Below are 22,984 nucleotides of genomic sequence, written 5' to 3'. Positions count from 1 at the left end.
CAAAGGAGTAACTTGTAGACTTGCCATAGTCTTGCGACTTAGGGCGTCAGCCACAACATTAGCTTTCCCTGGCTGATAGTCTATCAGACAATCATAGTCTTTTATCAACTCTAACCATCTCCTCTGTCTCAAATTCAGCTCTTTCTGAGTGCCTAAATACTTCAAACTCTTATGATCTGTATAGATGTAGCACTTCTCCCCATACAAATAATGCCTCCAGATCTTAAGAGCAAACACAATAGCTGCAAGCTCCAAATCATGTGTTGGATAGTTCCTCTCATGCTGTTTTAGCTGGTGTGATGCATAGGAAATGACATTTCGATCTTGCATCAATACACAGCCTAACCCATTGTGAGAAGCATCACTATATACTGTATATTCTTTACCTGGAGTAGGTAAAGTCGACTGAGCCTCACCAAACATCTTTTCAATTCATCAAAACTTTGGCCGGCATTTGTCCGTCCCACCGAAATTTCACATCCTTTCTAAGTAGCTTGGTCAATGGAAATGCCAACATGGAGAATCCTTCACAAATCTACTAGTATCCACTAAACTCGTAAAATCGAATTTCTGTGACATTTCTGGGTGGCCTCCAATTAAGGACAGCTTCAATCTTACTTGGATTTACCTTAATGCCCTCTGCTGATACTATGTTCCCCAAAAAGGATATCTCCTTCAGCCAAAATTCACACATCGACAATTTAGCATATAGCTGTTTCTCTCTCAAAGTCTGTAGTACAATCCGCAGATGTCTATCATGCTCTTCTGCATTCCTCAAATAGACCAATATATCATCTATGAATACCATAACAAACTGGTCGAGGTATGGTCTGAAGATAGTGTTCATCAGATCCATAAAAGCAGCCGGAGCATTAGTTAACTCGAATGGCATGACCAAGAACTCGTAATAGCCATAACGGGTTCTGAAGGCAGTTTTAGGAATACTCTGCTCTTGTACTTTCAACTGATAATAACCTGATCTCAGGTCAATTTTGGAGAACACAGCTGCACCCCTCAACTGATCAAACAAGTCATCAATACGGGGTAATGGATATCTATTCTTTATTGTCACCTTATTCAACTGCCGATAATCGATGCATAACCGAAGAGTGCCATCTTTCTTCTTTACAAACAATACTGGCGCTCCCCAAGGTGACACACTAGGGCGGATAAAGCCCTTGTTAAACAACTCTTGCAATTGTAGTTTCAACTCTTTTAATTCTGCTGGTGCCATTCTATATGGCGTTATGGAGATTGGGTCCACACCAGGCATAACTTCAATTTCAAACTGCACCTCTCTTTCTGAAGGTAATCCTGGTAATTCATCAGGAAACACATCCGGAAAATCACATACAGTAGGGATGTCCCTTAGTGCTGGACTCCCCACTTGGGTGTCTATTACATGTGCCAAGTATGCTTCACACCCCTTTCTGATCATTCTTCTGGCTAGTGCAGCCGAAATGATGTTTGATGGCAGTAAATGCCTCTCCTCGTGTATTACCACATCACCGTACAGAGGTAGACCAAAAGTGACTGTCTTCAGTCTACAGTCAATCATGGCGTGATGCCTGGCTAACCAATCCATGCCCAAGATGATATCATACTCTCTGAAGGGCATTTCAATCAAGTCTGACAGGAAAACATGTCCTTGGATTACCAAAGGACAGTCTCTATAAATTTTGTTGACCCGGACCTCTTGTCCTAATGGACTAGTTACTAGCACTTCAAAACCCATTTGCACACATGGAACAGCAAGTGAACTAACTATGCTAGCACTAACATATGAATGGGTTGAACCCGGATCAAACAACACAAATACTTCTTGATCAGAGATAGAGAATGTACCAGCTACCACATCAGAAGTCTCAGCCTCTTCTCATTGTCTCATTGTGTAGATTCCGTGAAGCACTTCCTTGTCCCGATCGACCAATCGCGTGCCTTGATCGCTCAAGCGGTGTCTCTACCGCCTCTTCCTCTCGCCAACAGATCAGTGAACCTCTCGGGAGCAGGGACTCAATAGATCCTCGGCCGTAGTAGGAGCCGGACCATATTTCGGAGCACTAGTACGTCTTTAGCTATATGGCCCTTGCCTCCGCAGCTAAAGGTGCTCCAGTGGCCCAAGAATACTCCCCATGAATCTTGCCACAAGTCTCACAGGACGGGCAATATGAACCCTCGCTGATCGGCCGACTGCACCTAGGGTCTCGCCCGCAGAATCGGCCACTACCGATCTTTCCACCTCGACCCTGCTGGGTCCACTAAACTTCTTTCTCTTTCCAGAGGTAGCACCGTAACTCGCTCAACTGATTTTCCCCCCTTGTCTTTTTCTGATTTCTCAGCTTTTTCTGATTTTTCTTTCCTTGGGGTTACTTCTGATTCAATTCTCTCCAGTTCAAGTGCTTGTGACATAAGGTCTGAGAAGTTGCTGTGTCGAAATCCCACAACTTGCATCCTTATGCTGGGCTTCAAACCCGTCTCAAATCTCTTGCATCTTGCCTTGCTGGCAGTAAGGAGGCTTCCCGCATAGTGACTCAGGCGAGAGAACTCCCTCTCATACTCTGCCACCGATCGGTTTCCTTGCTTCAGACTAAAAAATTCTTGCAGTTTCTGGTCAACATACGCATCTGGGATGTATTTTTGTCTAAACTCTCTGATGAAGTCATCCCAGGTCAGCACTGGTGGTTCAACCAAGCTGTGAGGGATAGTCTTCCACCAATCATACGCATCCCCTTACAGTAGAGACACGGAATACTCAAACTTCAGCTCATCTTGGCAGTGCAATTTCTTAAACACTCTGTCCATTCTTTCAAGCCATTGCTCTGCCTCTAAAGGGTCCACTGTACCCTTAAATTCTACAGTTTCATACTTGAGAGTTTGTCATATTGTCCGGCCGAGGCGTGGTTGTGCCATGTGGTTGGGGTGGAGCTTGAACAGGCATACCCCCAGCCATTTGTTGAAACATTGCCGCCATCTGGCGAATCGTGCGGTGGAATCATTTGTGGGGTCTGTCACGACCTACTAACATTCGGTAAAGCTGGGGCTTCCCCTTGTGTCTCAGCTTCAACAGACTGCTCAACTGAGCGATCCCCTTCTTCCATAACAGTCTAGAGTAGGGTATCTCCTGAACAAGTAACACATGGAGATTTCCCTCCGTTAGTTCATATTCATGATGTAATGCACTGTATGTAACAATTATGAACATTGAGCAGTTATACTTAACAAAGAAAAGACACAAATTCATAGGTTAAAACATACTTCAAAAACTTGCTCTGATACCACTAAAACATGTCACACCTTACCTCTCTGTAAGGTATAACATGATCCCGTAGAATACCTAATGAACTACCGAACTTCACCTACCGATAACTCATTAAGTACCCTACAAGAGATTTTAAAATAATTTTCTTATTTTTGACAAGTGGTGAGCATTTCTAGTAAGTACTTAAAACATTTAGTTGAAATTAAAACTAGTTAATATTTTGGTCCATTTTAGTTTTCCGCAAATTCTATAAAAATTTTGACAGAGTTTCCTCTGTATTTTGAGAAAACCGTTCTTCAAATACCTGTAAAAAGCACTTCTAAAAATTTTCTCAACCACTACTTCAAATTTCACAATCAAACTCAATAAATTTCTCAACATACTAGCAATACATTTCATTAGTGACAACACAATTTATATACATTCTTACAAAATTTACATCAAAAGAAATACAACTAAACTTTATTACAAACTTCATACAAACTTTTGTACAAGCTGCTCAAGACCCATTTTTACATGTCCATACATTTATGTGCAATATATACATCAAAAGAAGTATTTACAATTGTGGTATAAATTATACCCGAAAACTTTAAGCTGATGCTCCTCACACCTCAGCAGCTCAGTCTGGTGCTCTTCTAGTCTCTGTATCTGCGACAGCAATAGAAGCTATCGCTGAGTACTAGGACTCAGTGGTGCACAACATACTAAAATAATTTTTATGCAAAACTTAAATCACATTTATTTAAAAATTTGACTAAACATGAGCATTAAACACAAAAACATAAATTATGAGATTTTAATGCAAATCAGGTTCATTTCAAAGTATCAAAACACATTTCATAAAACCCACAGTTAGATCATGCCATTCGAAACAAATAGAATCTCAATAGCCAGAGGCTAAAGAGAAATCATATCACAAGGCTAGCTAGCACAAATATATGGATATCCATTCACATCCTCTTCCACTGGCACACCTCAACATTTCTCCAGAGAAGGAATCAAAATTCGAAACTAATTACCCCCACTAGTCATGCTAGTGAGGTGTTCAAATATATGGTCATGACACTGTGGTTTCAAAACTCATCTTAACAATTTGCTAAACATTTTCATTTCAAATATACACAATAACTTTCAACAATTTAAGTCAAAACATCATAAATAATGTCACAAATAAATTTTTAACAATTCGAAGCAAATGTAAAATACATATTTCATTCACTTTATCAATAACTTTAAAACATGGTGATGTTGTGCACAAACCTCAAGCGAGTCGCCTCTTAGCCTCGACTCGGTTCCTCGGGTTCCTTCCCGATATTCTTTTCAACTTGAACACACAATTTTACAATGTTTCAGTACTAGAACTTAACACAAATCCAAAATAAATTTAACTTCACATTTACTTAGTTCTAACGTGTTAAATTCGACGTTCTCGAAATTTTTGTGTTTCGGGTTACTATTCACTGCACTATTCAAGTCAAATAGTTGACTTTCTAAGGCTTAATAGGTATGGGAACTCCAAATTCACCCACATACCACATTTTGATCATTAAACTTGTTTGTTTTGGTCATTTTCTCAAACCTTAGGTCATTTTGGCAAAATTGCCAATTTTCAATTTTGGTGCTCTGAAGTTGCACTGTTCCATTGGTCGATCTACTGTTGGAATTTGACAAAACTTCCTTCATAGAAAATGTTCCTTATTGTCTTAAGTGTATTCTCATTTTTGGATCACCTCAATCGGAGTTTTGTAGCTCAAGTTATAGCCAAAATAAGTTTACTGTTCACGTGCACTGTTCATACTGGTATTTTGGGTCTGGCAGATTTTTGGTCCAACTTTGTTCAGTAATTTGATCAAGTTAAGTTCATAATTTGGTCTAACTTTCTTCATACGAAATGTTCTACTATGTCTTAGGTTTCCATCGATTCAAGAATCACCTAAATCCGAGTTTCCTAGAGAGAGTTATAGCCCTTCAAACATTACTGCTCAAATAGAATTCTGCAAAATCGCAGGTTTGGAAACTCAACTTTGCTCAATACTTTGAATGGGTTAATGGCCTAATTTGGGTTGGTGTTCTTCATGAAAGTTTTAGGTCTATATCATATCTAATTGCTGGTAAAATTTCAGGTCATTTTGACCTTCCTAACTCGAGTTATGACACTGTTCATTTGGTCAGTTTGGTGTAGTGGCAGTCTGCTCTCATTTCACTTTGGTCAATTTGTTCACCAAGTTTTAGTCAGTTTTTGGCCATGGTTCCTTAATGAAAATTGTGCTATTTTATGTCTATTTTCATCTCCAATTGGTGGCATATCAATTGGGCTTGTAAAATTTGAGTTTTGGTCCTTCAAAGTGGGTTTGGTCATGCTGCCAATAGCATGACCATTTGACCTACGAATTTGATTTTCATTCCAACAATTCCCACACATCTCTTTTGGTCATTATTGACCATTTTTCATCTCACAATAGACCAAGGTCATCATTTATGCATTTCTCCAAAATTTGGTTCACAAACCCTAGCCTCCAAACCCTAATTCACTTAAATTGTGCAATTAACTAAATTCAAAACTTTAAACTATAATCAATCAACTAAGTAGGGTTCCTAAACTCATTCAAACCCATTAAATTCATGCAATCCATACTCTCTTTAGGCTGGCCGAAATTTCAGTTTAGTCCTTCTCCCATGTTTGTTTCATTTCAAGTTTATTTACAACCTTTTGATGCCACACTAACACTAATTAAACAAAAAAATTGAAGTTTACAAAGACTATACCTTGAGCATAATTTTCTTCCTCCTTTTCTTCAAATTTTTCTTCTTTCTTTTCCTTGAATCTTCTTTCTTAGTTGCCCAAAAAAGGTCTAGTTATAGTAGGACAATTTTGTATTGTTGGATTTTAGTATTTCAAGCTCAAAAATGATCTTTCATGGTGGTTTGTGAGGGAGAGAAGAGAGTGACGTTTTGAGAAGATGAAGATGACTTTTTGTTGTTAATTTTTTTCTTTTCTTAATTTATTTTAGTTGATGGAAGACCACAAAATCCCATTTAATAAATAACTTAATTAATTTCTTATTGACATCATTCATGATGTCATCACCTTTGACTTTTCTATCTTCTTCTTCTTCTTTTTTTTCTATTAGTTCTTTAATTTAATTCTCGATACCGAAATTTTCTTTTCTCCGATTTTATTTGTGATTAGGTCGTGAGTCACTCGGGTCAATTGACCAAATTGCCCCTCGCCGGTTCATCCCGATTTGCAAATAATTCTATATTTTTTTCGGCTCCCTGACCTAATTATTTGACTGACTTAACAGTTCTTTTTCGTGATTTTCTCTTTTTCACTGTGTTCATAAGGGTCCTAAGGACCGCGGCGTCACTTTTTACGGTTCGAAATTTGAGTTTAAAACGACTTCGCAGTCGTTCCCGAGGAGGTCACCCATCGCTGTGACTCTCAGCTCGTTTAACTTCTTATGTTCTGTTTTTCTTATTTATAATTAACTAATTGAACATTACTAATTATTTGTGTTTATGGTTTCTCAAGTTGTCTTAAGTGTGGCTCTAATCTCCTTAATTGTCCGGACCGACACCGATCACCGGAACAGTGAAATCTACCAGGCTATGCAAACGGGGGTGTTACAATGCATTGTTCACATCTAATTACAGCAAAGGCCAAGAATTCATCACAGCCAAAGTAAGAACAACACGAATAGTGACTAGTTTTACCACTGGGTTGAAAGTGTCTCAGAAGTCTATTCCTGAACGTTGATTGTAGCCTTTTGCTACTAAACGTGCCTTGTATCGTTGAATAGAGTCATCAGCATTTCGTTTGATCCTGAAAATCCACTTACAACCAATTAAATTCTGGTGAGAGTCAGGAGGAACAAGAATCCAAGTTCGATTTGCAATTAAGACATTAAACTTAGATGACATGGCAGAGCGCCACTCAGGATGGGATAGAGCTTGTTTTATTGATGTTGGTTCTAGTACTTCGAGTAATGGATGTTGGTAACTTGATGAATGATCTTGGGTTTATGAATGTTATTCTTAGAACGCGTGACCATGGGATGAGTATTGTGAGGTGTGCAAGAAAGAACAGAAGATGAAGAAGGAGGGTTAAGGAGAGGAGTAGTGGTTCATTCGAGTATGGAAGGTTCAGTGGAAGGAGTGGTGATTGGTTGAGAGGAGGGAGATGAAGTAGACTGAAATGGAATGAGAGTATGAGGAGGATCAGGAGATGGAAGATCATGCCAACTTGAAATAAATTAGGAAGCTGGAGGTGTTTGGGTTTGATAAGGAAAAGTATTTTTGAGAAAAAGGACATGACGGGACACTATATATTTGTGGGATCCGAAGTCATAACAAATATAGACACTTTGATGAAAGAAGTAAACAAGGAAGATACAAGGTACAGATTTAACACCAAATTTTAATTTCATGTAAGGATGTAGACAAGGTAGCAGAGGCATCCAAATACCCGTAGGGACTAATAATGTAATACCCCTATTTGAATGGCCTGGTATATTTTACTATTCCGGTGATCGGTGTCGGTCCGGATAATTAAGAGGATTAAAACCATATCTGAGACTCCTAGATAAGCTCTGAATGCAAATAAATAGTGACTACCTGATAGGTAAGTATAAATAAGAAAAACAGAACATAAGAAGTTAAATGAGTCGGGAGTCACAGCAATGGGTGACCTTCCCAGGGAGTGACTGCGAGGTCAGTCTTACCCGAATTTTGAACCGGAAAATGTGACGCCGCGGTCCTTAAGACTATTGCGAACACAGTGGAAAAGAAAAAATCATAAAAAAGAATTGTTAAGTAGGTCAAATAATTAGGTCAGGAATCCGGAAGAAATATCGAATAACTAGCAAACCGGATCGAACCAGCGAGAGTCAATTTAGTCAATTCACGCCTATAGCTGACTCCTGAACTAACTGTCCAATAAAATCCAAGAAACGAAAATTACGGAATCGAGAATTAAATTAAAGAAACTATTGAAAAATAAAGTGAAAAGAAAAAGAATTTAAAAGTTTTATTACATCACTTTGCCCCTAATTATGACATCACAAATCAATTTAAAATTTCCTACAATTTTTGACTAAGTCAAATTGACTTCATAAAAGAAAAATCCATAAAAATTAAAACAAAAAAACCTCATCTTCTCTCCCATGTAAATTCGGCCGCCACCATCTCTAGCTCCTCCATTGCCAAATCCACCATTAAAGCTTGGGTAAACCTTGAGTTCACCCAACTACACCCTAAATTTCCTAAAATTAAACCATAAAAGCTTGTTATCTTCACTTGAGGAGGCATTAGAAGAAGGAAAGAAAAGAAGAAAAGGAAGAAAGTGAAGAATTGAAAGTCAAGTGGAGGTAAGCAATTTAATTTGAAAATTTTAGTTTATTATGTGTGTGTTTAGCTCAATTAACCTATAACTTAACTTAAAAATCAAAAGAAAACATCCATGGGGGATTAATATGGAATTCGGCCAGCCATAGGAGGGGTTTGAATTGAATGAATTTGATGCATTTGAATAGTTGTTTAGGTTAAATTATGTATGTAGATCATGGATATAGACTTTGATTTCATTAGATTTTAAGTTTGTGTAAGTACGGTTCTTGAACATTTTGAAAATTTGGGAAAAATTGGTCAATTGAGGCAATTGACCTTAGTTAAGTTGAAAAATAGTAAATTGTGACCATTTGTGGTGTGTGTGAATTGGTAGAACCAAATTATAATTCGGATTGGTTAGTGTTTATATTCTGGCAGCTTGACCTAGGTCCCTTTTAGGGACCAAAAATGAAAATTTACCAATCTATTAGTGTGAGGCAAATTGAGAATGAAAATAAACACATAATGTCACATTTTTCATTCAGGAATCATGTCCAGAAAATGACCATAACATAGTGAATAATTAGGTCAAACCCGGGTGTAGTGCACTGCCACTGTACTAAAATGACCAAACAACTTGGGCTATACAAGTCCAAATGACCTGATTTTTGTAGCATTGGAAAGGTATGACATAGCACTATAACTTTCATGAAGAACACCAAACCAAATTCTGCCCATAACCCAGTTATTTTACCACCCAAAATTAGTGATCCAAAACTGCTAGAACCAAATTAAGTGCCCAGAAATTCTGGGTAGACCAATCCGGCCAGCCATGTTCAAATGGCCATAACTTGGGCTACAAAACTCCAAATGGAGTGATTCAAAAAAATGAATTAAAGATAAGACAATAAGGAACAAGTTTTATGAAGAACACTTTGCCAAATTCTCACAGCAATATGACCAATGAAACAGTACAATACAGAACATCAAATCTGGAAATTTTGAAGTTATACCTAAGAGACCTAAAATTTAAAGAAACAATCAAAACCAATAAATTTGGCACCAAAAATGTGGTATGTAGGTATAAGTGGATTTCCCATACCTATTAAGCATAAGAAAGTCAACATATTGACATGAATAGTAATTCCAGAATGAAAATTTTCAAGAACGTTAGTTTAAGCATATTGGGGCTAGAATTGAGTATATATGAATTAATTATTGGATTTATTGTGAGATAAGGTACTAAAACACTGTCAATTGTGTATTTCAGCTGAAAAAGACCTGGAAGGGACAAAGGACTGAGTCAAGGCCTAGAGGCGACTTATATCAGGTCTGTGCACAGTAATTTTTGTTTAAATATATGATTCTTGAAATTTTGATTTTTTTGAGTTAATTATAAATTGTGTTGCCATTTATGATTGTGAATATGACTTTGGAAATTGACCAGATTTCTCACAAATTATTTGAATAAATTGTTTTGAATTAATTTTGTGTTCACACTTAGCATGACAGTATCACATTATTCCTCCTCCATTTATGGGGTTGAGATCGTTTATTTTCCTCCCTCTCTGGCTTGCTAGCTGAGGTCGAGATCGGATGAGTACTCATTAGCTAACTAGTCACCTCCCTCATTGATTTCGATTAGTAAGGTTGTAGATCACTTTGTCGTGGTATACAACACGGCATTGATCGAAAATTTTGTGTCATGGCTTAAGTTGTGTATGAATTGACAACACTGTATTTATTAAATTGTTTGACCAAAACTGTGCTATAATGAGCTTTGAAAAATTGTGAAATATGATTGCGAGATTTTTAAATTGTGAATTATTCATAAATGTTTTATATTACGTATTTTATATTTTATTGTGCACCGCTGAGTATTTTTATACTCAATGATAGCTTCTTTTGCTGTCGCAGATAGAGGCAAGGAAAAAGCAGCAGAGTGAGCTGCTAATTGTGGGGACTACTCAGAGACTTTTGTACGGGTATTTGATTATACCTTTATAACTTCTTGATGTAAATAATTTTTTAGTTATATGTACTTTTGTAACTGAGCAGTTGTACAGTCATATGCAATAATATGGTCTTTTGGCTTTTTATGTCTGTGAACTAATTTGTAAATGTAATCAAATATTTTGAATGCAATGGGAATGAATTTATTTAACTGTTTTGAAAATGTTATAAACTGTGAAGATTGGATAGATTGTATTGATTAAGTGATTTGGTGGTTGAGATTTGATGAAGTGCTATTATTGGAAGTATTTTTCCATAGGTAAAATTTTTGGTTTTTCTCAATTACTGCTGGCACTCTGCAGAAATTTTTTCAGAATTTGCGAAAAAATAAAAATGGACAAAAATTTTAACTAGTTTTTAATATTCTATTACATGTTTTTATTACCTGCTAGAAATGCTCACCACATTCAAAAAGTAAAAAAATGGTTTTAAAATCTCTTGTAGTGTACTTAATGGGTTATCGGTAGTTGAAATTCAGTAGTTCATTAGATATACTACGGGATCATGTTATGCCTTACAGAAGGGTAAGGTGTGATAGACAATTGGGCAGTCGATTAAAGAGCTTTTGATAGGGGGAAGAGAACTAGAGAATTGGTGTGGGAAGATGATTAATAAGGTAAGCTGCTGTTTGAAAGGCAAAAGACTAAAAAGATGGAGGAAGAGAGGCAGTTTGCAGCAACGTTAGACCAATTTTAACCAGGTGTCGATAACGACGTTTGGCAGCCCCATTGTGCTATGGTGTGTGAGGAGGTGTTTAAAGGTGATTTATACCACAAGACTGAAAGTATTTTTTAAGAGCAATATATTCTCCACCCCCATCTGTGTAAATGAATTTAATTTTGACATTAAAGGTGTTTTCAACAAGTTTTTGAAATGTAGGAAAAAGATTGTTGACATCAGATTTTGCTTTTAATGGAAATAACCAGATATATTTTGTATAATGATCCACAAATATAATGTAATAACGAAAACCATCTTGAGATTGCACAGGAGCAGGGCCCCATAAATCTGAATATACAAGTTCAAGAGAACGAGTGCTTGTTAAGGATGAAACACCAAAGGATAACCTATGACTCTTATTACATTTGCAAGGATTACAAATGGCCTCTTTTGCTGAAGATACATGAAGAGCAAACTTAGACAAGATAAAATTAAAAATTCTAGAATTGAGATGACCAAGACATTGATGCTAGGAAGTTGATGAAAGACAAACATTGAGGCAAACAGGAGACTTTTAGATGCTGGAGGAATTGAGCTTGTATAAGGATTGATCAAGTTGGCCTTTGGATAGAATCTCCCCCGTGAATTGATCCTTCACAAGAAAATAATCAGAAAAAAATTCAATTGACACCTGATTAGAATCACAGAACTGAGACACTGAAATGAGATTAGTTCTGGCAGAAGGTACCCAAAGAACATTAGAAAGGCGGCACAATTTGGTGGGAAAAGAGATAGTACTAGAACCAACATAAGAGATTGAAAAACCTGACCCATCCGTGAGATATAACTCATCACTTCCATCGTATGGTGAGTGTAGAGAGAGATTTCTCAGATCATTTGTGACGTGATGAGATGCTACAGTGTCTAGCAACCATTATTGATCAGAAACTGAATTTGTATTAGAATAATGTGCTTGTGGATTCTGAGAGAATAAGTTTCGAAAATAATCTCAGGCTCTAAAGCATTGTTTGACATTGTGGCCAAATTTGTTGCAAAACTGACATTAGACTTTTGCTTGGGTACCTGAGCCTCGAATGTGAGAAGAGGGCATGGAAGAGTGTTACCGTGATGAAGGAGTCTGAGACCTAAAGCTGGAGGAAGTCTCATGAAAACTAGAATTGCTAGTTGACTGAAAATTATTGACAGACTTACTGAAATTACCTTATTTTTGCTGAGAAGAATGCTTGATGTTATTGCCTTTGCGAGTATAATTGGCCATGATTGGAGTGGAATCAAAACTAGGATCGATTTGTTTAAGATACAACTCATGAGCCAATAGTTTGTCTTGAAGTTCATCAAATGTGATCATAGTATCCCGAGCATGAATAGTTGCAGCAATGTCACGAAATTTAGACCCAACTCCTCTGACAACATGCACCACAAGATCAACATCAGTAATAGGACTGCCACATAGAGAGAGTTCATCCGCAATCGACTTGATAGTTTGCAGATACTCAGCAACAGGGCATGAATCTCGCTTTGTTCTGGATATTTTTTCCCGCAATGACAGAATTCTAGTGGCTGACTTCTTTGAAAAGGCTACTTGAAGATTGTTCCATGCCTCCTCTGAGGTCTTGGCATCTGCAATTGTATTCATCACAGAAAATGTTACCGAAGCAATTATGGTTGCCAAGATTAATTGATCCTCACAATCCCAAAATTCATAATCAGGATTTGAAACTTGTTGACCCTCCTTTTCAATGGTGGCAGAAGGAGATTTAATGGTGCCAAGAACATAACCCATGAGATTATGTCCTCGAAGTGAAGGAGTAATTTGAGCTCTCCATGTGGAGTAGTTTTGAGGGGTAAGCTTTAATGGTAATTGGGAACCATTGATAGCAACCAACGATTTGCTAGAGGAGTGAGTAATATTTCTTGTGCTAGAGGAAGTCATGATGAAAAAAAAATTCAGTTATATGTGAATTGGATCACTGCTCTAATACCATGTAAATTACCGGTAAAAATAGAATGATCAGAACTTGATTTCTTTACTTGAACTGCTGAGGCATTAATAGGTACAAGATGAACTTTTAGTTACAACAGAATCCTATAAACAAGTAACTTAAATTTGAATGAGTGTATCTAATTTGTTACATCATAAATTATTTGAATTAGTCAAGGTGATTGAGATTTATCCTTCATCTGATCTTTTCCCAAACTTGAATCTAAGATAGGGATATCCTTAACAGTTTCTAAGTAAATAATAAGCAATAAAAGAAGTAAAACACAAAATATTATCCCTGGCAAGATCTGAGAATGAAAGTGTTGAGCAAGATTTGAACACTACAACTTTTGATTGTTGTATAATTTTTCTTTACACCTTGTACCTAAAATCATTGTAGAAATACAATAAATTTTACGTGCACAACAAATATCAGCATGAGGAACCTCAAATAAAAAGCTGATTCCTAATGAAAAAGCTGATTTTCACCAATAATCCCCACAAGAACAGGTACCATTCTTGAAGTGATGGAACCTCCTGACATCTCTAAGGACGATCTCCCTATCCACCAACTTGGAGATAAACTTAGTCGCAGCATGGCAGTCATTACACACCCGAAGATTCTTGGCAACTCTAATGGTAGTTCCAGGAGGAGTGTTTAGTATGCCAAAAGCTATTGCCAATTTCTCACTGTGTCCACAAAGTAAAGTTTCTTTCTCCTCCTCATCAACATTGTGAAGTACACAAGAAGTATCAGGCACATACCCCTCCTTTTTCATCCTTTCCGACAGGGTCTCCAGAAAATCATGGAGTCTTTCACTCTGTGGGTGTGATAAATCGCCAGCTAAAAATTTATGTATCTCATCACCATACTCAATCCAACTATAGCCGGGTTCTTTCTTTACTCCCATTTCACTCATCTTCCTTCTAACATCCATTGCCTTGTCCCAAAGTCTGACAGATGAGTACATATTAGACAGCAAAACGTAGTGGCTGGCCACATTTGGTTGTAACTGTAGGAGGTTTTGAGCAACAATTTCCCCTATTTTTATATTTTGGTGGTTCCGACATGCTCCAAGCAAGCTACTCCAGGCCCCTACCTTGTCAAAACCAGAAGGCATGATGTTGATGAGTTCATATGCTTGCTCCACTTGGCCTGCTCTACCAAGTAAATCCACAACACAAGCATAGTGATCTGGGCCAGGATCAATCCCATGGTCATTTTTCATTCTATGGAACAGATGCAGGCCCTCATCGACCATCCTTGAGTGGCTACAAGCAGCAAAAATTGCTATGAAAGTAACATCAGTAGGCTTTACTTCTCCACTACTGTTTCCCTCAGCCACCATATCTTTGAACAGTTCTAAGGCCTCCTTCCCATTTCCATGCATCCCATACGCCATGATAATTACATTCCAAGTAATAACATTTCTAACAGGCATTTGATCGAATACTCTCCTAGATAAGTTTAAGCAGCCACACTTTGCATACATGTCAACTAATGCGCTTCCTACAGTGACTTCTGATGCTAATGAATTTCTAATGGCATATGCATGTATCTCTTTCCCCTTTCCCAACGCTGATAGGGAGGCGCAACCAGGAAGGACAGTCATAAGGGTTATCGAATTAGGTTTAAAATGGACTTGTTTCTTATCATCATGTATGTTGTTTCCTTCATCTGCTTGTTGCATCTCACGTAGCAGCAGAAGAGCATCATCATAGCATCCAGAACTAACATACCCAGTGATCATTGTGTTCCAAGAAACTATATCTCTAAATTCCATGCTCTTAAATATGGTCTTTGAAATCTCCATGTTCCCCATCCTGGAGTACATATCCATGAGTGCATTTTGCACATATCTATCTCTTTCCAAACCCCTCTTTATCACAAGCCCATGTATGCCTTCTTTTTTAGAAAATGCTTCACAGCGTACACAAGCGGGCACAACACTCGCCATTGTAGTTGCATTGGGACAAAGTCCAGCAACAGCTTCCATTTCTAGGAAAAGCGTCACTGCCTTCTCATCATGCTCATTTTGTGCATAACCAGCAATCATAGCATTCCAGATCCCAATTTTTTTTTCCAAGATACCATCAAACACTTGACGACCGCTTTCAACCTCCCCACAGTTGCAATACATGTCAACTAAAGCACTACCCACGAACGAATTCTCAATCAAATTGCCATTTCTCAAGGCATAAGCATGAATTTCCTTCCCACTAACAAGCATCTCCAAGTAGGAGCAAGCAGGAAGAACACTTGCAAGTGTGAACCCATCAGGCTTAATTCCTTCAGGAACCATTAGCCTCAAGAAAACCAGTGCTTCCATAAATCTATCATTTTGAGAAAATGAACTTATGATGGTATTCCAAGAAACCAAATCACGACCCTCAAACAAGTCAAACAAACTTTTTGCATCATCTATTCTTCCTAGATTTGCATACATTGTCATCAAAGAATTGTTGGTAAACGTTCTCCAATGACCTTTTCTAAAACTATATCCGTGAACTTGCTTCCCAAGCCGCAAGCCCTCACGCTTGTGCAACTTAGAGCAAGCGAGTGCCAGACTTACCAAAGTAAATGAACTTGGCTCCAGATTCTCAGCCAACATGAATCTAAATACCTCCAGTGCACACTCCCACTCTTCAGAACGACAGAGTGCAGAAATTAGTGAATTCCAAGAAACTAGGTCTCTTTCAGTAATTCTATCAAACATCTTATACACATCGTGCAATTCTGCACACCTACCATAGAAATTTACAAGCGTATTAGCTATGGTCACGGAAGATGACCCATATCCATATTTAATAACATGCGCATGAATCTGTTTTCCCAAATTCAAATCCTGAAGGCCAGTCACGGCCTTCAAAACAATAGGGAAGGCAGAGCAGTCAGGTGAAACACCCGAAAGAATCATTTCAATGTACATAGAAACAGCTTCCAGGAATAAATTGGAGCGGGTGCAAAAGCGAAGGGACTCGACCCATGAGGCCTGAGAGAAGGACTGGGTAATGGGTTTTGGAGAAGTGGAGACTATGGGTTGAAGAGAGTGTTTGTAAACTGGTTTTGTGGACTGCTGGTGGGTTTGGACAGCAGAAAGGGAGTGTGGATAGAAGGGGAGAGAGATTGAAGAGAGGGGTTGTACAGTGTAAGAGGACATTTGGTGGTTATTTCAGTTGAAGGGTTTTTGAGCTTCCAACGTGATATACAGCTGCAATGGATTAGATTTTGGATCCACCACTCAATAAATCTACCAATTAAAAAAAAAGAAAAGAAAATCACAATATATATATAAATAAATTTTATATAAATTTTAATATAAATATTTAACTTAATAATCATTATTGGAACCCTAATTAGTTACAAACTGGATGTTGCCCTCAGCTTTGGATGTACAATGTTGACTGATTTGCTTTGATCTTGGAAAAATGTTTGAATATTAATATTTTACAGACGACAACAAAGACTTCAATTCATAAAGGCAAATTTTAATTAATTTATTTATTTTAATTTCCCATGAGTGATGGGTTAGCACTAGCAGTCACTGGTTCTGCTAGAGCTTTGTCTGCACTCGATTCCCATTTTTTCTCTTTGCTTTGTTCAATAGGGAAAAGAAAGGAAGGAACAGAGAGGAAGAGGGAGAGATCGAGATGGGTCATCATCTTCTTCACTTGAACCTTACAACTATCTCTCCTTCTGCTTCTTTCAAATCTTCTAATTCATTGTTTCCATGTAATCATCCCCAAATTCCCACCAATTCTTTTCACTTGCCCTCTCTCTCGAAGTCATCAGGCAAGCCAATAGCCGTTCTTTTCTTTTCTTTTCTTTTATGTGATTGATTAGAGTTCTTGATTAGAATTTTTTTTTATTGAATTTTTGTTTTTTTTGATCTGGGTTTTGTTTGTTTCAGGCCATAAAATCTCTTGGATCCAAAAGCTGCCCAGAATTGCTACTGCCACTATTAAGTGCTCTGCTAAGATTGAAAATGCAAATATTAGTAAAGTTAGATCCTCTATATGCAAACAGTATTAGTGTGATTTACCTCTCATTTATATCTGTGCATTAGTTGAGCATGGTTGTTTACAGTCCATATTGTTGGTGTTCAGAGCTCTGCAGCTGTGAAAGAGAAGAGTGTTTCGGTCATTCTGTTGGCTGGAGGGAAGGGCAAAAGAATGGGTGTATGTTCTTTGTTATTAGCCTTTAATTCTTGTTTTATACTATGGTATTTTAGCTAAGTTATTGTTTCAGCTGTACTCGCATGTTGCCTCATGGAATGATCATATCCTTAAACTGTTATGTAAAACACGAATGTAATGATTCAATTCTGATGGCTGCTATAAAGTTGATGCATTGGTGTTATCGGACTTGCATGATGAATCTGTCTATTCTTGCTTATCTGTTGCGGTTCAAATTCAGAGAAGAAAAGGCCTGAAGATTCATAAATTGAACTGGTTTTGAATGTATGGATAATTGAGGTTCAAAAGTGGTTATTTGGTGGCTGGAACATTGGGTTTCATTGCGGGATTTATTGGGTTAGCATTGAGATCTAGGATTTGTTAGACCAATTAGTTTATTTGGGGAATTGAAAACATATTTGGGAATTGGGTTTATATTTGTCCAATGATGGGATAGTTTAGGCTAAAGTGAGGAAAAGGTTGAACTTGATGGTTATTGGTTTTTGTAGCAGTAACTTGGTTTACAGCAGCAGGCAGCCTTTGAGAGAGAGAATTACACAAAAAGAAAGAGACAGGGAGGGAAAAGGAGAGACATCACACTCTACATCCATGGCTGCAGTAATTTGTCTCGTGTTTAATTTTAGGTCTCTGTTTGTTATTTTGTGATTATATCCACAAAGGTTTGAGTATAATGCCAAGTACATAGTTTCCTTTATGTTACAAATAGCCAGTTTCTTTATTACCCATAGTTACTTATTTCATCTTCCAGATGATGGTTTTGTTATCTTTGTGCCAATAGGCAAGCATGCCAAAGCAATATCTACCCCTGTTAGGCCAGCCAATTGCTTTATACAGGTAAATGGCAACAACTTATATCTAAATATACCATTATTGGGAAAGCTTGAAATCATTCTAAAGGACATGTGGAAACTTAATAACCTAAAGTTTGGTAGCAAATTATCATATTAAATTTTAAAAAGAATGAGATGCATAGATTAATGGTGTCTCCTGGAAGATGATAAGTTTGATTGGAAAAGAGATGTATTAATTGAAATATGATTTGATCAGAACATGAATAATTGAATGCAATCTCATGGTTCTTTTCATTAGAAGAACTTATGGATTATATGGATTTTGTAACATGCCATGTTGTTGCTATGAGCAGCTAGTTATGATGTGGTAGTTCTCCCTGATGGGACTACCAATTTTGGTTTTCACATGTAGATGGATATTATTAGTTTCCTACAATAACTTTTCCTCTGAGGCAATTTGACCTGGTTCATGTCTATAGTTTTTGGTGCAAAGATCCTAGAGATGGCCTTTATAGGTCTAACTTCAACAACGCTATATTTGCTTCTAGAAATAATTCCATTTTATTTTGGCAGTTTCTACACATTCTCAAAAATGACTGAAGTGAAAGAAATTGTTGTAGTCTGCGATCCATCCTACCAAGACATTTTTGAAGGTTCTACATCTCTCTTTCCCTCTCTCTCTTTTTTCCTTTCTTTTGTGTGTGTGCATCCACATATGTTCAGCCATGTATGTGCACACTTGTTGGTGTATGCATGTGCTTATCTGGTTGGCTTCCTTTACATGACATGCATTCTGCTTTGGTTTTCTTAAACCTTTTTAATCTAGGAAATTTAAACTAATTTATGTTTTTTTTCAGATGCCAAAGAAAATATCACTGTGGACCTCAAATTTGCACTGCCTGGGAAGGAAAGACAAGATTCTGTATACAATGGCCTTCAGGTGCCTGAGAAATGCTTCCATTTAATGCTCCATCTCCTTTCTCATGATATGCTTGCTTTTTTATTGCTTTTGTCTAATGCTCAATGATGATCTTCTGGCATGTATTTAATTACCTACTTTTCACATGTTAAAATCACTTCTAAATCATGGGCTTGAGGGGCAAACGTGACAAAGTATGAAATATCAATTATAAACTGTTAAAGATTGTCCCCTTCCTCAGCTTCTGTGAGGGAAAAAGGCATCTAGCTGTTTACAAATACAAGTAAAAAAAGGAAGACAATAGAGGCAGATGAGAAGAAGAGCAAAGGAATCTTCAGATTTTTCATGCTGGAAAACTGAGCAGATTAGTGACATAATTTGTGCTTAGTTCTTTTACCTTCAATATTTGATATGATTTAATGTTCTTTTTTAAATTTCTTTTTATCACAATGCACATATGCTGATGTGGAACTTCTTTGAATGAAAATTTTGATGTGAACATTAACTTGTTTAGGTGGGATGTAAATAGTTTTTTTGAACTGGCACCTTACTGTAATTGAGTGGGTGTCTAGTGCCCTGGGCAAGTAGGGTCATGGCATCTGAAAGGCACCTTTTATTTTGACAACATTGTATCTCACTAGGGGTTTCTTTTGATCTTCATTCTTTCCTTCTTTTGTGATAGAAGAAAAAGATATATTAAAATTAAGAGGGAGAATTGAAAGATTATTACAGGAAAGGACTGAAGCAATAACAGAAATACAAAAATGAAAGCCTATGCTGAAACAGAAGGGATATGCAATCTTGTTGCGTATCAGTTGAAACAGTACCTCTAAATAAATCATTCATGAAAGACCTAAAAAATGCAAAGCAAGATTTTATCCATAATTTCAATGGTAAAACCGTAAAAGATTGTTCTTGAAAATTTTCTTGCATTGTACTCCAACCACATGCTACACAGAAAAAATCACATCAGCCAATAATCTATAGCGTTTGTAGTTTATGTGGCATATATCAGCCAATAAGCGCACAGCAATTGAGAAGAGCAAAAGAAAGAGACTAGAGGAGTGCAGTGAAAACCTTGTATTCCTTTCTTCTGATCTTGTTTATGAGTATGGCCGTGCTTTTTTTTAATTGGCTAATGTATGGCACACAAAATAAAATTACTAAATATTTCCATGTGTCACATTGTTGAATAATAAATATGTACTTAGCCATGAGGACACACAGTAACATATCTGCATATTCCCAGTTCCTAATTTGTTGGATGCATTTATATGTTTGCAGCCTATTCTCTAAACCAGACTATTTTGTAATTGTATTGAATCTTTTCTTAATTTATATGGACCATCGGGTAGTAATGAGACTGTTAAAAAAATAATAAGAAGATCACATTGGATTACTTTCTGAATATTCATCATTGGTTTTGGAAAATATTTGTTCTTTAATCATTATATGTCACTTTCCTCTGCAGGAAGTTGATTTGAACTCTGAGCTTGTTTGTGTCCATGACTCAGCTAGACCTCTGGTGTCATCTGCAGAAGTAAAAGAGGTTTGGATCAGATTTTTTTTTAAATATTTTTTTATGCATATCTGGTGATTTGGCTTCAGCTGTTTCTCAAACTTAACTGCTTACACAGTGTAAGTTTATAGATATTAAGGGTCATTTTTATGCTGCATTACATTTTAAGTGATGGAGGAAAGTTATAAAAAGAAAGAAAGAATATGTTAGATTCTAGAACAATTATTCATGTTGTTCTGGGCCATGGTGCATAGCCACTGTGGTTCTTGCTCGATTTTTACTGTATGTCGGTTCAAGTTGTTGAGCCTCCATTGTCTCTGCAAGATATAAGGGAAGGTTTTTTCCATTGGGACAGATGGAATTTACTTGTGATATTAAAGTGTTGTACAAAATAACAGGGTCATTACTTGTGATTAGGTCCTCAAAGATGCTTGGATAAACGGAGCAGCTGTGCTTGGTGTTCCTGCTAAAGCTACAATTAAGGAGGTATGTGGATTAATCATTAGAAGTTAGTACCCTTTTGTTTTGCATTCTGCAAGTTATGTACTCCTAAATTCTTTTATCGTTATGTTTAGTTCTTTGTTTGTTATATGAGAGCATTAAATAGCTCCACAGGAAGGTCTAAAGAAACAGTATCATAGCACCATTCCTGGTTGCCTATATTACCTGATCATGCCTTCAACTGATAGTGGGTATTTAATCCAATACCTGCTATTAACTCTGTCAAATTCTCTGACCCGGAGAGTGTGGATGAGAGTCGGCAAAGATCCATGTGTGGACTTGTTGAGTTGCCTCCACCAAAATGACTTAAGCCAATTTGTCTTGACTTCACCTTGCTACATATTTCCTTGTTTTTTCTTGTTTGCTGCTGATGTGAGGCATCCAACACAATTCTTTCGCTGGATTGTTTTATAATCCATTTCCTATCTCCATGCAGGCGAATAGTGAATCTTTTGTAGTGAGAACTCTCGACCGCAAAACACTTTGGGAAATGCAAACCCCACAGGTTTACTGTTGGAAGAATTTACACTATTGAAAGGAATTTGAATACTTGAATATCTGTTTATGTAGGTTTCTTTTTGTACAGGTGATTAAGCCTGATTTGCTTAAAAAAGGCTTTGAGCTTGTGAACAGGTATTTATGCTGTTAACATCTTGAAGTATTAACTGCTTAATTAATTTTCTAATTATTGTATTATTTTTTAACAAGTTAGCTTAGGTTAATCATTTCGTCGTGGAAAAATTCACATAAAAACTGCATTTTGTCTGAGATTGTCTTATTTTCATTAACAAATCCTAAATGGTAAACAGTTTCTAAGTTAGTATTTCTCTACAGAGGTGGTCTTGAAGTCACTGATGATGTCTCTATCGTGGAGCACCTTAAACATCCCGTATACATTACCGAAGGATCTTACACAAACATCAAGGTATTGAAACTATCTAATCCATGAACCTTTGCATGAGACGTGATTATAATGCAGAGCCAGTACCATGCAGTTTAGTAATACATGATTGCATCTGTTCTTAAACATCAAACATCCTTTTTTCTTTGCGATATTGGGAATCAATGAATAAGAAAAGCTAGTTTTGTTCTATTTCTATTACAAATTGATTGTGCTAAATCCTTTGATTTGCAGGTCACAACTCCGGATGATTTGTTACTTGCCGAGAGAATTTTGAACTTGAATTCTGGAGAATCTTCGAAATAGGCTCATATTTGGTTTTTGCATTCTATTGTTGCTCCATTCTTTATCTTTCAGATGAAAAGAGACATTTTTTTTTTCTTCTAATTTTAAGAATTTTTCTGCATTTGAGGTCTGATAAAAGACAATAGAAAATCTTGCAATGATATTCTATTAGGCTCATCTTCAAACCCAGATAAAGAGTATGTGAGCTGCAGCAGCCATAATGATTTCTGCTGGTATTATTCTGTATTCAAATGAATAAAATCCAAAGAGATTTTTGTAGAAATTTTTACTATCTATTATAATACTATTGAATTAGTAATTCTACATTTAAGTATTAACCTAAGTAATCTCTCTCTCTCTCTCTTTTTTTTTTTTTTTTTCCGAGAGTTTTGGACTACTTATATTTTGCCACTCATATAGATGGAGTTTTAAGTTAATGCATTATTTAGCAGGGCTTGTCTTGAACTTTGAGGTGTTTGTCTTAGGTCTGTTTGGTATCGCTGTTGAAACAGTTATTAAGAAAATTACTTTTTTAAATATACTAGTTAGAGAGTATTAAAAAATAATTTAAAATTAAAATTGATATATTTTAGTCATAAAAACACTAAA

At 36.8% G+C, this 22,984-nt stretch overlaps 3 protein-coding genes across 4 annotated transcripts; 1 reads left to right on the top strand and 2 right to left on the bottom strand.

Moving 5' to 3' along the window:
• Positions 1-12,482: 12,482 nt before the first annotated feature.
• Positions 12,483-13,214, bottom strand: LOC110664657 (uncharacterized). The gene has a single exon (XM_058142271.1). The coding sequence runs from the start codon at positions 13,212-13,214 to the stop codon at positions 12,483-12,485; it is 732 nt and encodes a 243-aa protein (XP_057998254.1).
• A 357-nt stretch (positions 13,215-13,571) lies between these two features.
• Positions 13,572-16,544, bottom strand: LOC110664623 (pentatricopeptide repeat-containing protein At3g57430, chloroplastic). The gene has a single exon (XM_021824376.2). It carries the CDS (start codon positions 16,421-16,423, stop codon positions 13,748-13,750), a length of 2,676 nt encoding a protein of 891 aa, XP_021680068.2. The 5' UTR covers positions 16,424-16,544; the 3' UTR covers positions 13,572-13,747.
• Positions 16,545-16,647: 103 nt separating this feature from the next.
• LOC110664624 (2-C-methyl-D-erythritol 4-phosphate cytidylyltransferase, chloroplastic) lies at positions 16,648-22,706 on the top strand. 2 transcript variants are annotated; one of them, XM_021824378.2, is made up of 12 exons: positions 16,648-17,055; positions 17,174-17,250; positions 17,370-17,441; positions 18,238-18,293; positions 18,824-18,903; positions 19,108-19,190; positions 20,641-20,718; positions 21,106-21,174; positions 21,626-21,694; positions 21,776-21,822; positions 22,024-22,114; positions 22,325-22,706. In XM_021824378.2, exons 1-12 carry the CDS (start codon positions 16,914-16,916, stop codon positions 22,394-22,396), a joined length of 936 nt encoding a protein of 311 aa, XP_021680070.2. In that variant the 5' UTR covers positions 16,648-16,913; the 3' UTR covers positions 22,397-22,706. The 2 variants fall into 2 exon arrangements, with proteins under 2 accessions (XP_021680070.2, XP_021680069.2); XM_021824377.2 differs by having other exon boundaries at positions 17,174-17,265.
• Positions 22,707-22,984: the final 278 nt, after the last annotated feature.

The sequence above is a fragment of the Hevea brasiliensis genome, unplaced genomic scaffold (genome assembly GCF_030052815.1).
Source record: "Hevea brasiliensis isolate MT/VB/25A 57/8 unplaced genomic scaffold, ASM3005281v1 Scaf4, whole genome shotgun sequence".
NCBI lineage: Eukaryota > Viridiplantae > Streptophyta > Magnoliopsida > Malpighiales > Euphorbiaceae > Hevea > Hevea brasiliensis.
The sequence above is the reverse complement of the archived record's forward strand: the minus strand, read 5'-3'. Positions and strand labels throughout refer to the sequence as shown.

Excerpts from the sequence above, each read along its gene's own strand:
- LOC110664657 (XM_058142271.1), bottom strand. The coding sequence starts at position 13,214 with ATGACTTCCTCTAGCACAAGAAATATTACTCACTCCTCTAGCAAATCG.
- LOC110664623 (XM_021824376.2), bottom strand. The coding sequence starts at position 16,423 with ATGTCCTCTTACACTGTACAACCCCTCTCTTCAATCTCTCTCCCCTTC.
- LOC110664624 (XM_021824377.2), top strand. The coding sequence starts at position 16,914 with ATGGGTCATCATCTTCTTCACTTGAACCTTACAACTATCTCTCCTTCT. Across the intron at positions 19,191-20,640 it reads CTGTATACAATGGCCTTCAG|GAAGTTGATTTGAACTCTGA; the intron begins GTGCCTGAGAAA and ends TTTCCTCTGCAG. Across the intron at positions 20,719-21,105 it reads CATCTGCAGAAGTAAAAGAG|GTCCTCAAAGATGCTTGGAT; the intron begins GTTTGGATCAGA and ends ACTTGTGATTAG.